Raw genomic sequence first — 19,926 nt, forward strand, 5'->3', positions numbered from 1 at the left:
TACCTGCTGATGACGCAGTGAAAAATAATAAATCGTGTTCTGAAAATTGTTACTGAACGTAATATTTAAGTTTTATCGTACTATATAGTTGGTTAAGGAGTAATTTATAATTTTCCAAATATTTCCTGACTACTTCAAAAATATCCTTTCCAGTTGTTAGAGATTTCATGGATTGATTCCACTGATAACGGTTCTTCATAAATATTAAAATCGGTATTAGTTGCTCGAATAAATATTAGTAAGTGAGCTGTGTCAGTTCTATCAACACTTTCATCCAATGCAATTGAATACCACATCAATTTACCTTCTAAAATGGATTTAGTTGTTTTTGCATATTATTATTCATCACTTCAAGTCTTCAGAACGATAGTTCTTCGTGATCTTCTTTTTAACATAAAATTCCACTTGCTTCATCTAAACGATCTTTTATAAATTTGCCATCTGAGAACGGTTTGTTCACTTTAATTAATTTTTGGGTAATAATAAAATTTGCTTTTACAGTGTCTTCTCGAATTCTTTATTTTGTTTTAAGAAAACATTTTATTCCAGTGAAAAATTTTTTAATAATGTTTCAAAACTCTGTATCGGAAACCCAAATAATTGACCGCGCTAGGTTGAAAATTTGTGGAAAAATCATTCTTTAAATGAAAATAATTCACTTTTTTCCGAGGGTCACAAAAAAATGTCCAAAGGGACGCATGCGGCCCGCGGGCCGCACTTTGCCCACCCCTGGTATATAGGGTAATCAATAGAGGTTTGTGTTTACGGAAAAAATCAAACAAGATAGAACTTTTTGTAATTTCATTACGAAATGTTCAATAAACAACATATCAAAAAGTTCTACTCCAGAAGTGGGTGCTTCATTTTTTATTAAACAAATGAACTGTGAAATTAGTTGTTTTTTTATGTACCGACGAAAATATAAATCTTAGAAAAAACTGACTTGACCATTGAAAAATTCAGAAAATTTTACAGAGAAACCCTATATAAAGTATTTTCTAAAATTAAATCTATAGCTTCTATAATTTTTTATTTATAACGCTAAAGTCACCCCTCTCACAAACTTTGGCGCACTGTATAGTAGCTGTAACTAATTGATCAAATTAAATTTTACAAATTGGAAATGAAAAAAGAACAATAAAGTTATCTTATAGTTATAACAAAAAGAAATAAAATATCTGGGCATAAGTACGGTATGGGCGAAAAATGACACTTACATGAATTTTGTTTAAAAATGATTTAAAAATGTGATTTTGTTAAAAATAACTAATACAATTTTACCTATAAAACTCTTGCACAACTTACCTTTCAAACATCTTTTTAATCCATGATTCATTCAAAAAATCTCAAAAATTTAATTCAAATGATAACGACGTCTCAAAAAATGTAATTTTTAAAAACTGGGTAGCTTTACAGAATGACTGACTACCACTTTAAGAGGGCATTACTCAAGTTTGAACGGATATATTACAATTTTATAGGTGATTTTTTAAAGCTTAAGATGTACTCTTTAAAATGCACTAAATTATTTTACTTTATGTTGTTCTGAAGCTATTTTTTGCTGCATTTTTGTAATTACCTATTTTTAATATAGGTACTTTACTTTAGAAATGAAATAAACAACTTTTTTCGAGAAAATTAAGAAAGATAAACAATGTACTACAAAAACCGAAAATTATCAGTTAAAAACATGTTTATACAAAGTCATCAAAACTTTATTCTGTACAACTTACTTAAAATACATTTAGTAACAAGCTTAAACAATTTTTTTTTGAGCTCTTATACAGTATGTCTGCGTAAATTAAAACCGTTTGAAAACTTCTTTATTATCAAAAATGACAACCATTTTCAATTTCGTTGCAACACGAAACTACAGACAGCCGCATCATTATTCCAGTTCAATCAGAGAGTGCAGCAAGCACCTCTACCGGTTTTGAAACTTATTAGTCTCTCATCAGGAGGCACATATGTTGCACTCTCTGACCCAACTAGGACAAACACAACTAGTTTTTTTTTAGTTTTTTATTTTATTATCAATTTTACGAAAAAAGTTATTCTTCATAAAATGCTCTGTGTCGTACAGAATCTAAGATCCAACCATCAGATATCAAATGTTATTAATTTTATACGAGTTATGTAAAAAATATGAATTTCGCTCAAGAGTAAAGTAACTTTAAATTTTAAAATATCGAAAATTGTTATTAATAAAAGTTGTTTGTGATTAAAAACTATGTTTCAATATTGAATTACGTCCTTCCAATTGAAATATTCTGTATATAGGTATTATATACGTACTTAACTATTAAGCGAAATTCATAATTTTTGACATACCTCGTAGATTGTTCTACCTCGTATAATATTGATAAAATTTGATATCTGATGGTTGAGTTTTATATGTTAGATCATGCAGAGCATTTTACGAAGAATAACTTTTTTCGTAAAATTGATAATAAAAAAAGTTTCTCCCATATGGTTCATGGTTCCATAGTGTTGCGCAAAATCGGTCTTGGTCTTGCAGTCTTGGTTTTGTTCTTGCGTTTTCGCAAGACCAAGACCAAGACCGCCTCATTTTAGCAAGATCAAGATCAAGACTTACCGTGTAAGACTTGAGCAAGAACAAGACTAAGCCTGCGAGACTCTTGCGTCTTGCAGTTAGAACTGAGGGCCGTTTTAGGGAGTATATAAGTTCGGCTATATTCTTACATACTCTATGAGAAACAAAACAATTGTAACAAAAATTTTGAAAATTGGACTTATGCGCATTACGAACAATACCATAAACATACATAGCGAATCAAAATATCCATTAAATGAACACTCGACACATTTGACATGTACTCAGAGGTCATTATTATAATGTAAAAACTAAATTTTTTAGTACATTTTTCTCAGCAGCCGACTTTGCTCTGAAATTAATTGTCCTGGTTTTGATATCTTCATATCAAACTCTTGGTCCTTTACCTTCTAATCATATTCATATAACACAATATTCCTGCGTTGCGACGCCTACAGTAATATCGAAGATCGTTTCCAAACTTTTTAAAAATATGTCACCTTAGCACTTATATAAATTTACATAAATAATTTGTTTCATTATTAGTTTTCTAGGAATCTAAACACCAGACACCAGAAATTTTATCAGTATACATTATTATAGTAAGACTATTATGTATTGTTTTTGCTGACTGTGTCCTGTGTTAAGAGGTCACTCGGCTAAACAAAATTTGCCGAAACAGCGCGGCTATTATTTATAAGTATCATAACCAGACAAAAGTATAGCGATAATGCCGGATATCGTGTAAACATAATACCGAAATATTATTATAACGATATACACTTCTTCAAGAAATTAACGCACCACCCAAAAACGGGTCATTTTTAATGTCTCAAATTTCCTAAATCTGTTGTCCAATTTAAGTGATTTTTTTAATATTCCGTCTTATCTTTATAAATATCGCAGTATTAATAGATATTGTTGCTAGACAGGTCAATTATTATTGTCAGTGTATACCAGGTGTACCAATCAAACTGTGTTTTTTCTCACACTGTGGAATATTCTAGCATTATGCTAACTTATTATTCTAGCATGCAACAGCATATTGAAATTAAAGCCCAACTATAGCCTCACATTTTCTTAACATTATGTTTTTTTATTCATTCACTTATATTGGATAATAAAAAAGTTAAGTACTTTTTTAACTAGCCATGTTTTTCATCAATACAGAATGTTTTTAAATAGGTATGGCAAAGTTTAATGGGTAATTCTGCACGAAAAATAATGACAGTTTGCTTCATAAACGTTTACTTTATAAAAGCTTTGTTTACCAAATAGGGGCGGTTGAAATTTTTTTTACAAACTGACGATTTATTTATTGCTCTAAAACCGGTTGAGATATGCAAATGAAATTTTGTGGGTTTTAAGAGGTAGTTTTAACTTTAGTTAGTTAGAACATAGGCAGGGATCACTTAGATCGTGGGTTCAAACCCCACCCGGTGTCAGTTGTTAAGATATTTATTAATTTGGCTAGTCTTTACTATGGCTATGATATTCAAGCTTAAAATGTACCTCTCTGTTACGTTGTTCTACGATATACAATAGGCTAATGGGCAACTGCGAGACTTGCAAGACTCTTGCTGCAAGACCAAGACCAAGACCAAGACCGGGAGCGCAATACCAAGACCAAGACCAAGACCAAGACTGTGTAAGTCTCGTCTTGGTCTTGCATTTGGGCAACACTAGTTCCCATTATTTATACAAAACTATTGTTATTGTTTAAACAATTAATAAACAATTAGCGGCGAAATCTGTGAGTAGAACTTTTTTGCTTTAACATATTTATAAACTAACAAAAAAAGTTTTAGAAAAATATAAGCTTGTTCCGAAACAATGCAAGTTTTCGATCTACATTGACTCCCCAAGATACTCACCTGAACGTCTAAGTCCTGATGTCCTAAAAATCTCGGGATGTCTGAGGGGCAGATTTATAGTTTTGTTAATTTCTTCTTTAATATCAGTTAAACCCCCTACATCGGACCAAAGAACTTTAGGTACTTTGGGAGCACCGATACTTTCATTATAATTCTTTTGCATATAATCTAAAAAGAAAGTAAGGCATAATAAAATAAAATAATTGATATGCTAAGATAACCATATTGTTTGTAGTTAATGATTTTGTTACAATAATTAAAACGATGGACGGACCGAGAACTTTATCGTACCGATCTATATTATCGTTATCGGCTTAGATACTGGCATTCTATAAAACTAACAAAATTGCTCGTTATTTTGATATTTTAGAGACACCCTGTATATTTAAAAATATTTTATGGTTCTACGCATCATTAATTCCTGAAAATTTTATAAAAAAATTTTGTTAAACTTTCAATAGATTTTGAGAAAATGTTTGATGTCATATTTCGGGGAACACCCTATATACACTCACGGACAAAAACGTTTTCAAGGAAAACATCCCAATAAAGCTAAAAAAGAAAAGCATTTAACCAGTGCGTACTTCCAATGCTCACTTATAGAGCTGAAACATTGACATTAACTAAAGCATCCATCAGAAAATTATAAGTAGCACAACAAAAAATGGAAAGATAAATGATTGGCCTAACTTTGAGACAGAATACGAAATGATGAGATACGGCGAAGAACTGGAGTGGAAGACATCATAAAACGCATAACGAAGTTGAAGTAGAAATGGCCAGGAGTGCCAGGACCCGTCGCAAGATAGAGAGACAACAGATCGCTTCTCCATGCCAAAACACAGTATATGAAAAAAGAATAAAAAACTGTAAGTGATTTTAGCGTTTTTGTTTAGCCGTTCAAAAGTAATTAAAATATTTCAAAACTTTTTTGTGTAATAATTTGATGACAATATATAATTTTTTTACTATATTGTAAATGTAGTTATTTTCAGTTTTAACCTTTGATCTGGCACATACTTGGTTTTGGCGTAGAAAATGAAAAATAGTTTAAATCACAGCATCTACAAAATTAAGGCACAATATAGTAAAGAAACAATCCAATAAAAAATTTATTAAATGGTATTTGAGAATTGGTAATATATTTACAAATTGCAAAAACTTGTATTTTATAATCTCTAAAATCTAGAAAATGCGAGTAAAATGAACAATATGTACTTCTTGGTGGTTAAAACAAACAAAATCCTTTAAATAACAGAATAAGCAAGTTTATCATATTACTACTATATACTTTCATAGACATGTACAGTGTCACTGTTTGCGACTAAGTCTGGAGCAGTGTCGTTTGTAATTAGGCTATTCCAAAATTCTAATCTATTTTTAGGCATCAAAGGTCCCAGAACTTTTATTATATCTTCTTTTTTTGATGTCGATACACCACGTTCCGATAAAACTTCAGGTTTATTTGCATAACTGAATTTCTTTTGTAAAAAATCCACTGAGTTGTATTGTAGTTGATCAAAATCATTTTTATATTCAAGGCATTTTGACCCCTTCTTGAACCTTACTTCAACTATATTAGTTAGCAGAAAACCATTTAAAGGGTCTTCACATTTTCCATTTTTTCGAACTTGTCTCTTTTTTTTTTCTCCCACTTATGAAAGACAGTTACATCTAGAACCACAACTCCTCCTCTAGAGGAGCTTACTGCGGCCTTTAAGTCGTTATAATCGTAGAGATCACGAATCTTTGCGATTTTTCGTTCAATGTTGCCATGCAGTCCATCGGCACTCATATGAGTATGTCCCTTGGTAAGATAACGTAAAGTTATTTATTCTGGTCCGGTTTCTTGAATTACTAAATAGATTAGGGAAGTGTACAGGATCCAATTTTTGTTTACCTCTCTATATAATCTTATCATCTCTTTCTTCCTCAATAACTCTTACAATAGCATCCACAATATTGTGACCGTCACGTCCCCCTACACCCTCGTGCCACATAGAATAACTTTTGGATAAAGACTTCGGTTTTATAGGACAAAATGTCAAATTAAATGCTACAAGACGACTTAAAAAGTGGCTGTCTTTTTCGGCTGGCATATTAGGAAGTAAAATAACTTTTTGCAAATCCATTGTCTACCTGTGAAATTTTATTAAGTAAATTTTACAGGGAGGTAATAAGAATAAAATTGTATAAAAATTTATATTGAAAAAATTTAAAAAAAATATACAAAAAAAAAATTATACAAAAAAATTAAAGAAAAAACAAGTAAAAAGAAAACAAAAAATAACAAAAGAAAAAAAAACAAAAAAAGTATAATTAATTATAAAATTAAAATGAGAAAAAGATTAAAAACACAAAGGTCTAAACCTACGCGGTGTCGAACCGGGTTGAAGCCTTAGCGCTGTGTTAAAAAAAACTTATATATTTATTAGCATTTAGTATTAGCATTTAGTTTTTTTGTCAATTTCATTATTTGTAAATTAATTTAAGTTGGTTAGGGCCATGAATGTAGAGTATACCTGCCGGTCAATTTAATGTTTCCACCTCCTTTTTGTTTTTTCTTTGCTTTTTATTGATTTTAGTATCTACCTATGTATGTTTGTGCGTGCATAAGTATTATGTATGTACGTAATCTTATTATATTTGGAATATTGTAGCAAACAGTAATTTAGTATCTATCGTGGCTGAATGGATCAAGTAATCCAAAGCCAATAAAAAAAATCCATTGAGTATATTCTTACGTTTGGATTATCGACACTGAGACTATCCTGATGGTATTTTGCTGTTGCTTTCAAAGCCTTAGCTTTGTGAAGATTCCATTCGTCTTCATTTGCAAAAACTGGCTGACTATCATCCTCTGCTTTTGACATTTTGTATGTTTCACAGTCTACACAGACATCTGACTTTGGCATACACAAGGAAATATGCATTGATTTTAACGTTTGTCTGTACAGTTCAAATTTATAGCATTCAGGATGTTCACGCTTAAAATCTTCAAACATAGATTTTATTGTTAGTTCTCTAGGTAAATACTTAATGTTTGGTGCATTGTGTCGTCGGAAGTGACTGACACAAGGCTTGTATTTATTTATATGATCTACAATGATAGCTCGTTCACGCTTTTTTGCGTAATTACCAGTAGTGCCTCTATTTTCCTTTAGAGCAGATAACATAGGGTCTTTTTTCATGCTGGCACACAATTCCGTAATGACAGAATCAGTAGAATAGCCTAATGTATTTAACAAAAACTTACGGCAAACAGAGATACTCTTATTGTCTTTGGACAAAAAAAACTTTTTTACAAAAGGACTTTTTGTAAAAGGCTTTCGCCTTTTACAAAAATGTTATTGATTGCTGCTGCAGTTCTTCTTTTTACAGGTACTATCTGAACACATTTTGCCAACCATGTACGTCGCAAAAAATACTGTAGGAACCAATATCCGTCCCATATTCTAAAGCGTTCTTCGTTAGTAAACGCGGAACTACATGCTTTTTTAAACATTTTCGAACACGGTGGTTTCATAGGATGTGCTCCTTTATCAAGTACAACTTTTTCTTGATTAGATAAACGCTTGTATTTAACCTCTTGCTTAAGTCGTCTTTTAATCGGAGTAGGAAAACTGTCCACAATAACAGTAGTGGTAGCAGCTGCTGAAGCCCCTGTAATATTATCCAGTGGATTTTCTTCTGTTGTAGCAACTACTTCTTCAAAATCAGAATTGCTTGAACTGTTCGAGCTAGTGATACTTTGTTTATTATGATGAACATCCCTTATTGTAAAATCAGGATCAATAGTACTATCGTCACTAAAATTGGTTACGCTAACGGAATCTTCAGTCATCTCATCATCTTTTCCCACTACATCTTCAGCGCTAGAAAAAAAGTTGTGTAAAAACTACAACCCTATTACTACTAAAAACACTTCAAATTTTATCGCTTTACTACAGACTCCCACTGTGGCTTACTGTGAAAAATGTTTAGTTTTGAATTAGCAAGCGTAAGGAACTACCTACATGACGGAGTGATAGTCACAGCCAACAAATTGTCACAGAAATAAACGAGGTTATTACTAAGAACACTTCTTCTTAATTTAGTCAGTGCAAGAAAATATACTTACGTTTTGTCTATACACATAGCCACTAATGCTTTTGCACGGGATGTCATACTAAATAGCGCAATATAAACAATAAACTTTCAAAATCACACCAAACTGAAATGAAACTCGTACCCCCACATTGTTGACACTATCATCGTGTGACCTCACTGCGCAGCTGTTGCTGTTGTAGATACTGTGTATTTGCATAAACCTAATGATTAACATTGCAGATGCCAAAACACAGCAACTGGTATTTACTGTGTTTTGAAACGAAATAAACCACTTACTGTGTTTTGACATGTGAAAATGGAACTAGCAGTGTAGATACTGTGCTTTGAGTAAGCAATACCTTCAAAACCAGTCAAGATAATACTGCATATGTCGGCTCTAAAAATGCGCAATAACACAGTATGTACATACATGCAAAAAAAACGCAGTTTCGAATTTTATGTCAGTTACTGTGTTTTGGCATGGAGCAGCCGAGATGCCAGATGAACAAAGAAGATTATACAGTGGCGACCAAGGACAGACAAGCAAAGTCGTGGAAGACCACCTACCAGATGGACGGATGACATTAAAAGAATAGCGACAAACTGGATTGCAGCTGCGCAGGACAGAGAAGGGTGGAGACATCTTGAGGAGGCCTACGTACGACAGTGGATAAATTTGACTGTGTAATGATGATGACCTAATGCAAATGACGGAATAATAAATTTCGCGTTTTAGGCAACTATTTCTTTCTTTTGACTTAATTTCTTTCCTTCATTTCTTTTGGACCTGAATAATAAACAAGAAAGAAAACAGAAATAAGAATAGAACAACTTTCTTACCTACGGCCTTATCGAAATCTCTCATATCAATTTTAAACGTCTTAGAATCACATAATTTCCTTCCACAGTTCCTTTCAGCATAGTAAACCAAAGCTCTAAGGTCTTCAAAGACAAACCCATGAGTCTTATTGGCAACCTCAGAAAAATCAACATCAGTTTCTATATTTCTTTCCTCGCAAATCCATCTCAAATGTTGTTCCCTTTCTAAATCTGAAGGAGTACATATATCGAAGGTTTGCAAAAATAATTTCTTCAAATCGGGCGGTATTTCTTTTTGATTACTGCAACAAAATAGTAATACTGGGAATGTATTGTTTTCGAACAAGAAGTCAAGCTCGTCTAAGAAGTTTCCCATGATGCGTTCATCAAATTGGCCGTCGTTGTTTTTACCAAAATTCTAAAATATAATAAATCTTTATATTGGGATTACGTAGAACAGCCCAAGTAGCACAATAAAAACATTTTAGGTTTAAAAAGGTTTTATTGTGGCAAATAAGAAGATAATGGTTTTAAAGTTACCTTGCAGATATACTGCCAGAACTTTAAAACTGTTAAGCATTTGCCACTAGTTTTTAACTATGTAATAAGATGATCAAATAAAACTAATTAATCTTAATAGATAATTTGTCTTATTGTAGTTTTAAATTGGTTTATTCTCAGTTCACTTTAACACTACTCAGTTTTATGAGGAACTTTCGGACTGTTTGGTTTTATTAGATTCTAATTTGTGACGTTGTAGTTTTTTTGCAGTATTAAAGATTTTCCTAATATGACTAATAAAAACTCTTATTAAAGCTACTTGATCTCAAGACCATTATGTCAGTAAATAATTAGACTTAAAGCTATTTTTTAGTTTTCTTTAAAGTTGATTTATTAAAAGCAATTAGTAGGCTATATTAAAACCGAACGCTCTTAACTGAATCAATTTGGTTATCGTAAAGACTAAACTATACTTCTTCTTAGAAATAATAAAACTAAACATCCCCTCTTCTTCTTCTTATATACTGTATCTTGTAGAGCTATTCCCCTTTAAATTCTACATTCTGTAACGCCTCATTTTTTATGTACAGGACATAGGATAGCTTCTTTCCACTGATTGGGTATTTTTTCTTTGATCCAAACTTCACATATTAACTCAGTGATTTCTTCTTGAAGTCCTTCGCCACCATCTTTCAAAAACTCTGCAGTGTTACCGTTTTCTCCCGGTGCTTTGTTGTTTTTTAAGTTTTTTATGATATCTATAATTTCTTCCTTGGTAGGTACTTCCTCATTCACATTTGGATCTCTTTCTTCTTCATGCGGTAGTTGCATTTGCTCTATTTCATCTTAGTCGTCTGTGCATAATATATTCTCGAAATAATTGGTCCATCTTCTTAATTTTTCATCTATTCCACCTATCAGATTTCCCTCTTCGTCTTTATAATATCTTGATGTGGTTTTGTACTGGGTTCGGTCTCGTTTTACTTCTTGGTAGAAATTCCTGACTTGTTTATTTAAAAAATCTTCTTCAATGCGGTCTAATTTCTGCTCTAGATTTAACCGCTTTTTTCTTCTACAGATCTTCTTTGCTTCCCGTCTTTTTTCAGCATAAGCTTGTTTACTTTCTTCACTATTTCTCATTATTCTGTTTATTCTGGCTTTATTTCGGCCCCTAATTGCTTTCTTACAATCTTCATCATACCAGTCTGTTTGTTTACTTTGCCTTTTTCTTAATAATACTGAGTCGGCTGCCTCTTGAATGTTTCCCTTAGCTGTACCCATCTGCTTTCTATATCATCTACTGTTGTCTGGCTTTCTATTTTCTCCTCAATTTGCTGCTTGAATTTTTTCTTAACCTCTTCATTCTGAAGTAGTGCACCGTTATATCTTTTCATTTTTGTACTAGTCTTATGAATTGTGGGAATTATTTGCTCCATTTTGACTTTGACCAAAAAGTGATCAGAATTTGCATTTGCACCTCTATAACTTCGGCTATCTTTTATGGCTCTCGTATGTTTGGCTTCTATTAGCAAATGATCTATTTCAGAGGTTCTCAATCAATATATTACCACTGGTGGTACATATCATTATTGGCGGTGGTACACAAAACACAGAAAAAATTAAAATAGTAGTACTTATTAATACAGAACAATATCATTAATAAGTCACATTCTCAAATTATTCTTGAAAATAATACATGGTCGTATAAATAAAAAACTAGAAGAAGGAATAGATCATAGTCAGTTTGGGTTCAGAAACGGACTAGGAACCAGAGAGGCGTTATTTGCTTTTAATGTGTTAGCTCAAAGATGCATGGACATGAATGTGGATGTGCATGTTTGTTACGTTGATTTTGAGAAAGCTTTTGACAAAGTTAGACATGGAAAATTAGTCCAAATTCTAAAGACAAAAAACATAGACAAAAGGGACTTACTAATAATAACAAACCTTTACTGGAATCAAAGAGGACAAATTGTAATAGATAACGAACCCAGTCCAGAAATTGAAATCAGGAGAGGAGTTCGGCAGGGATGTATTATGTCTCCATTACTCTTTAATGCATATAGTGAAGCCATTTTTGAAGAAGCATTGCTATCTCAAAGTGAAGGAATAATAATTAACGGAAGATCTATTAACAACATAAGATATGCAGATGACACCGTGATTATGGCAAGCTCTGCTGAACAACTCCAACTATTACTAAACAAAACAAACAATTTCTGTGAAGAATATGGACTAAAAATGAATATAAAAAAGACCAAATACATGATAATAACTAAGAAAACAAACATACAAACAAGCATACATTTGGGAAATGTACCGATAGAAAGGGTTGATAAATACAAATACCTAGGAACCTGGATTTCAGAGAAAAATGATCAAACAACAGAAATAAGGACCAAGATAGAAATAGCAAGAAATGCGTTTGTAAAAATGAAAACAGTTCTCTGCAACAAAGTCCTTAGCTTAGAACTGAGAGTAAGAGCTTTGAGATGCAACGTGTTCTCGATACTACAATATGTACTTGAAAGCTGGACATTAAAGCAAGAACACATAAATAAGCTACAGTCATTTGAAATGTGGTGTTACAGAAGGATGCTTAGAATATCATGGACACAGAGGAAAACGAACACGGAAGTACTGCGAGAAATGGGTAAAGAATGCGAAATAATAAACACAATAAAAATAAGAAAGTTACAATATCTGGGACACATAATGAGAGGACCGCGATATGAAATGCTAAGACTGATAATACAGGGAAAGATAAAAGGCGGAAGGAGTATTGGAAGAAGGAGAATGTCATGGTCAAAGAATTTAAGGGACTGGTTTAGATGCAGTTCTATAGAACTCTTTAGAGCAGCGGTGGATAGAGTAAAGATAGTGATGATGATATCCAACCTCCGATTAGGAGACGGCACTTGAACAAGAAGAAGTACTTATTAAGTATTGATAATACAATTTAAAAATATAGGTGGTACCAAAAATAATAAAAATAACTGTAAGTGGTACATCACTCAAAAAGGTTGAGAACCGCTGATCTATTTGATTTACTGTTTGTCCATCTGGTGATACCCAGGTACCTTTATGAATTTCTTTGTGGTCGAAATAAGTGCTCATAATTCGCATATTGTGTTCGAAAGCAAATTCTATTACTCTTTTTCCATTCAGGTTACGCTCCCTATGTTTACTTTTCCCCCTGTTATTTGTTTGGATACGTCCTCTCTGCCAATCTTGGCACTGAAATCTCCTACAATTATTTTTGTGTCATATGATGGTATTTGGTAGAACAAATACTCTAACTGTTCATAAAAGCTATCTTTAACATCTTCTTCTGTATTTTCCGTTGGTGCATGTACATTTATAAGGGTTATTTTTCTATATTTTCCTCTCATTCTTATTTTGCATAATCTGCTTGTGACTGCCTCAAAATCTATCACCAGACTGGCAATTTTTTTCTTTACAAGGAAACCAACTCCAAATACGTTCATTGTCTCCACTGTTGAAGAATACGTAGCTTCCCACATCTATGCAGAAATTTCCTTTTTGTTTAGTTTCTTGTATAGCTGCAATATCTATCTCATATTTCTCCAATGTATCTGATAAATTTTTTAGTGCCCCTACTTTAAAGTCCCTCTAACGTTCCATTGTCCTATCATAATCATATTTCGTGCCTTATTCGTTTCCGTATTTATCTGTCCACTGTGTTTGTTTGGCCTTAGTTTTTTCCATTTTCTCTAATTTTTCGGTACTATGGTTCCATTTCCACCATTCATCATTTATACATATTTTCTGATAGCCGACTTTCGTTTCATTACCTTTTCCTTTTTCTTCTCTCGCCATATCTCTCAACTCTTTCTGTAGTCTGGCTTCGGCTTGTGTTAGATCGCTTTCAATGAAGTAGCGCGTTCCTCTTAATTTACTCTTGTATACAATATGAGGCTTACATAAAAATAAATAAAACGGGATAATTCCCGAAAGTTGGCTGTATACCATCTAGTTAAATCACTTAACGTGAAGTAAAAACTCCCTGGTGTAGTTGGTATAAAATATTTTAATGAAGAATTAATTTTTTTTTAAATCCACAAGGATTATACAAAACGTTTTCGGACTTATCAGTCCATCATCAGTGAATTCCATGTCCTTGAAAAATAGCCACAATGTCAAACACTGGTTAAGTTAAATGTTCTAACTACATAGCAAATGTAATAAAATAGTTTGGCTTAAAGTGGATGCCAATGGATTGCTTCCAGCAACATGATGCTCTACGTTAACATATTTTTTTTTATTATTAGGTCGGCATTGAACCACGTTTAGTCTGTCAATGACAGACTGTTCATACTGTTACAATGACATAGTAATTAAGAGAGTGCGAAATAAAACATTAACTTTTTGTAAAGTGGTATGGACATTTCTAAAGTGTTAAAGATGTTATTAATTTTGTGTTTAAATGTTAGCCACTAACAAAGATATTTAACGAAAATGGGAAAGAAAAACAAAAAACTTACTTCAAAATTGTGTAGTGCAATGACACATGGTGCAGCCAACTTAGCAGTGAAGAATGTGTTATGTAATTTTGTTTCATTTTGTGCATAAACATTGGCCATTAATTCGTAATGATCTATTCTGTAATAGTGCATACCCAATTCAGCTGCCAAAGAAGACACGATAATGTTTTTACCACTTCCTGCATTTCCAGTTACAAGAAATGTTGGTTTCAAAGAGAGCCTCTCTGAAAAATTTTAAAGTTTGTAATGACAATTTGAAATGATAATGCTATACTATTCTACAATCAAAGTACGAAATATTTGTTGATGATGTCACTGGAAATTTGAGAACACTTTTTTGAGAGCGGCCTAAAATTATCTATGAGATAAATAAGGTAAAAAAAGCCTGTAAATAGGCTTTGTATGTACCTGCAAAGCCTCAGGTACATTTTTTCTTAGGTGCACAAGCTCATTCCAAGATACTCTCTCTCTCTCTCCTATGGCGCTACAACTCAAGTCGCCTCCCCCCCCCCCAACTATATCTCTTTAGCATCGGTTCATCTATTCACCTCTTCCTTGGTCTTCCTAGTAACCGATGTCCCACCCCTACCATAGTTTCTCTAAGCCTGCCACTAAGGTGAACTGCTCAGCACAATCTTTGTATTTTTGCATAATTTGCTATAGAGGGTTCTTTGTAATATTGGTATAACTCGTGGTTAAACATTATTCTCCATATTATAGCATTGTCGCTAATGAGTCCCAATATCCGTCTTAATATCTTTCTTTCAAAAGAATTAATAAGGTTTATTGTCTTTTTTGTCATGATCTATGTTTCTACACCATCTGTTGCTCTTGGTCCTATGATGGTTTTATATATTTTAAACTATACTCCCTATGGATGACTCAGATGATATTTTAGTGGCTCAAAGCATAAGCATGTATATACCTGTAAGCAGCATTGACGATGGAATTGTTATTCAGAAAATTAGTCTTTTTTTAACTCGTTCGCCACCAAGTGGGGTACTTAAGTTTCGTCCTTTAGACCATCTATTTAAATTACCAGTATGTGCAGTACGATCTGCGGCTCAAGTATGATACACTAGTCCAGGGGTCACCAATTGGCGGACCGCGGTCCGCATCCGGACCGTGTGCTAGTTTTGTGTGGACCGCCATTAAAATAAGAATTAAGTGTTTGGCAATTTTGAAAATGTTTGGCCATGAGACTGTGTACTATGTTTGGCTCAACTTATGTGTGCGAAGCCGCTTTATCAAGAATGAACTTTATTATAAAATACGCATTTGCGAGGCTTGACAACTCATATGTAAATTATTAGATTTCAGGTTGCCAAGTATCTAAATTGAAGTTTATACATTCAATTTCAATATTCTTATACGTAGTCGCGGTTAATTTCAATATAGACCGTTGTTTTTTAATTGTTAATTAGACGCCTCTACTCGACTTTAAAGCAGACGCCCGTCACACTTTATCGTGCGTCTCTGTCGATACGAATTATACGTACTTATGTGAAAAATTCCCAACAAATACTTGACATTTATTAAAAATTTATCATTAACATAGTTTTTTAATAATTGATTTAGCTATTCAATTAATTATTGTCAATGTGCTAATTACATAAGCTAATAAAAACAACGATCCAAATTGAAATAAGCCCCAAGTTTGAACTTCAATTTAGGCATTAACAACCGCAAAAATAATAATCTACACATGAATTTTCAAGCTTCGAAAATGCTTATTTTCGCATTTTTCATATTTTGAATCGTATAAAACTCAAAATCTATCAAGTTTTGAGAAAAATGACAAGATCTTTTTTGTTAGGATGACTCGAAAATGCTAAAAACATATTTTCGTGAACAAAAAAGGTGATGCTTTGGATATGTTAAACAAAATTGTTAAATAATTTATGCCCAAAAATTTTGCACGGCACATGAACCAGACACATGTAGCATGAAATCTGGACCCCGGAAGTGTCATAGGTTGTCGGAACGGACCCTCAGGAAATCTAATTGGTGACCCCTGCACTAGTCTATGCCAAAAATCAATGTGGCTCATATATAAGTTGCTTGGTAGGGAACATTTAATAATATATCTTTTATAAAGGCTTTTAATTCATTTTTTTATAGTATATTTCAGCGGTTCTCAATCTTTTTGAGTCATGTACCACCAAATACTTTTTATTATTTTTGGTACCACCTAACTGAAATACCTATTTAGCTAGGTGATCTAATTATGTATAATAGTGGTGCTGATTTTGGCGGTTTTTGCGTTTTGTGTACCACCTCAAATAATGAAATGTACCAGCAGTGGTACATGTACCACAGATTGAGAACCGCTGGTATATTTGTTAACCATCCAGCGGACGAGTGAAGCCTGTAGACCCATATGAACATACAATGTAATTTTAAGCTAAGATACTTACGTTTTCTGAGAAAAGGTTTCACAGCCATCTGCATTTCTTGAAAGTAATTCTGTAGTCCATAAGGACAAAGGCACAATTCTTTAAATTCCTCTTTACTATTAGGTACCACCTTTGAAGTAATTTTGGGTACAAAGCTTTGTAAATTAACACTCTGTCTGATAGCAGTCTCACCCAGAACACAACAAACACTCTCTGTCACTTCCTTCTCTTGATAAATAACTTTATTGCATTTAAAAAATACACTATGGACATTGTTCACCTTACTGTTTAGAAAGTATATGTCTTCTGCTATATACTTAATATTTATTTCTATTAAGTCTCCCTTCCTCAGTAACTTTGGCTTTTTAAAATATCTCTCCAACAGTGCATCTGATAGAGAATTGTTTATATCAAAGGGACAACTAATTAAAGATATATTGATCTCTTGTGCAATTTTACTTTGGTCCAGGGAACAACAGAGTAGTCTTAAAGAATTTATTAAATTTATATTTGATAAATTCTGAAAAAACGTATTAGATACTAAAAGTTCATGTTTGTCACAACCGGCTAGAGGTACAGTATAAACTATTCTAGTAAGTTTGGTTTTATCACAATATAGTTTTAAAACTTTGTCACTGGTATATATGTTGTGGGTATTTACAATAACTGTACTGTGTATATCTTTGAAGTAACTCTTGTTTTTTACATATTTAATTATGAAATCTGTAGGGACGGGTCTCAAATTGTATAAATATTGCCTTTTTAAAGTTCTTATGTACAAAATGTACATATAAAGTATAAACCAAAAGGGATGATACTTTGGATATTTAGCCTTGATTATACTAAATAGGATTCTTGCATCCTTAAAAGTTTCTTTATTCTTCATGGTTTAAATTGGAAACTAAAACAAATTTATTATTAATAGTATGTATTTGGTGTTATTAACAGTAATATACAAAAGCATACTACATCTTCACTACTTTCTAATATAATGAAAATTTGCTCAAGTTACTGTGATTCTGAAACCTGGTAAGCCCGCAGCACAAGCAAATTCACATCGCCCTATAATCCTACCCCCAATAATAATATCAAAACTATTAAAAATGCTGCTATTACATAAAATCGAGCAAAGAAATTATACCACAATACCAATTCGGATGTAGATGTGAACAGTCAACCATCCCACAATGCCGCAAAATAGTAAATATAACTAAAACAAGCTGAAAATGTCATTATCATAACGAAAACTTTGTTTATTTACGTATTTTAATTCATAATATGGAAAATTGCTATTATGAAAAGTTGTTTAGAATTAAAAATTATGTTTTAATGTGCAATTATATCATTCTAATTTAAATGTTGTGAACTATAAAGGTACTTTACTCTTGATCGAAATTCATATTTTTTATATACCTCGTATAAAATTAATAAAATTTTATATAAATATGATGCTTGCATCATAAATCTAAGACCATGAAGAGCTTTTTATGAAGAATAACTTTTCTTCGTCAAATTAAAGTTAAAATAGTTATAAATGAAAATGTTGTTGGTATCCATAATTTGAGAAAAATCTTCAAATACTTTTTTTCCATTAGAAGGACGTAATTACACATATCAGAACGTAATTTTTTATTCCAAACAACATTTCATATAGTCGGTTCGCTAAACTCAGACACAACATACAACTGGTAAAATTGGCAAAAAACAAAAAAATTACCTGCTAAAATCACTAGCCAGTTGTGTCTGAGTTTAGCGAACCGACTATAATAACAATTTTCTTTCATAACAAGTGGAACAGTCCATTTATCATTAGGTACTCCTATTAAAGGGGAGGCCATATACTCGTATAAACCTTTTTAAAGTTGTTAATAAATTATTGCTTTCAAAATATACTCAAAATGTATTTTTGAACATCTTATATTTATTTTATATAATAATTAAATTCACTATCAAATGTCATTTATATTTTATTAATGCTTAATTTAAAATTTAGTTTGACATTCACGAAGTGTCAAACTCAAATGTAAATAACCTATTCTTTGCTTAACAAATTCAGATTAAAAACTAGCCTACTTACTAGCAACGATTTCAGCTGACGTTTAGTGTGTCGGCAGAAAATAAAAGGATTGTGACGTCACATTTTAGACTTTGAGGTCGATTATCTTGAAGACGGTATGAGATATCGAAATGCCGTTTTCAGATTTGGATTCAGAAGACAAAACTACATAAGAATCCATCGATAAATCTACTCTAAGTATTGCAGGAGCGGCAACGCATGAACGCACAGACTTTGCGAATTTAAAAGTTTTCGTTGAAGACTCTCGAAGAGAAAAAGTTCTGTGCTAGAGTGTTTTTCAATATGCAACAGTCATTTGATAGGGTATGGCATCAAGGTCTCCTCTATAAACTGAAATTATATATAACAGACCAACTATACTTTATGCTAACATCGTATCTTACTGACCATTACTTTCAAGTCAAAATTGAAGACAACTACTCAAATTACCACATCACACAATCTGACGTACCTCAGGGTAGTGTTCTCAGCCCATTTCAGTGTCTGATATTTGCAGCCGATATTGCAACCAAAAATAATACCTTCTTAGCTACTTTTGCAGCTGATAGGGGAATCTTGGCAGTGGATATCGACCCTAAGGTAGCATCACAAAAAGTACAAAATCATTTAGACTTAGACCAATTACAAAACTGGCTTAAGCGATGGAAGATTAATGTTAATGCCAGCAAATCAGTTCAAATTACTTCTACACCAAGAAAATCTGTATGTCCTCAAGTTTCTACTAAAAACACCCCAATTCCCATAAAACCAGTTGTGAAATACTTGGGATTGCATCAGTATGAAAGACTCATATGGAAAACGCACATTAAAACTAAATGGAAATAATTAGACGGTAAACTAAAAAATATGAACTGGCTACTTAACAAAAGGTCTCAGTTATCTCTTGAAAATAAACTGCTTCCGTACAAACAATAACTAACCTATACTAATACCAGTTTGGGCATATGGAATAGAACTATGGGGCTGCAGTTAACATTCAAATACGAAGAGAGTCTAAACATTCCAATCCAAAATACTCCATGTGATAAGTAAACTAACCAGACACTTCACAATGATCTTAACATCCCACTAATCAAGGACATAATAAAGAATCATTCAATAAAATATAAAA

At 32.5% G+C, this 19,926-nt stretch overlaps 1 protein-coding gene across 1 annotated transcript in view; it reads right to left on the reverse strand.

The window, feature by feature from the left end:
- Nucleotides 1-19,926, reverse strand: part of LOC114325628 (peroxisome assembly factor 2) — a 66,211-nt gene that overhangs the window by 45,561 nt on the left and 724 nt on the right. Inside the window, exons 2-5 of the mRNA XM_028273735.2 lie at nucleotides 16,760-17,639; nucleotides 14,343-14,566; nucleotides 9,358-9,754; nucleotides 4,429-4,596 (exon numbers count right to left, since the gene is read on the reverse strand). Coding sequence (XP_028129536.1) covers nucleotides 4,429-4,596; nucleotides 9,358-9,754; nucleotides 14,343-14,566; nucleotides 16,760-17,624 — 1,654 coding nt within the window. The 5' untranslated portion in view covers nucleotides 17,625-17,639. The remainder of the gene's footprint in view (nucleotides 1-4,428; nucleotides 4,597-9,357; nucleotides 9,755-14,342; nucleotides 14,567-16,759; nucleotides 17,640-19,926) is intronic.

This window comes from Diabrotica virgifera, chromosome 1 (assembly GCF_917563875.1).
Source record: "Diabrotica virgifera virgifera chromosome 1, PGI_DIABVI_V3a".
Lineage (NCBI taxonomy): Eukaryota > Metazoa > Arthropoda > Insecta > Coleoptera > Chrysomelidae > Diabrotica > Diabrotica virgifera.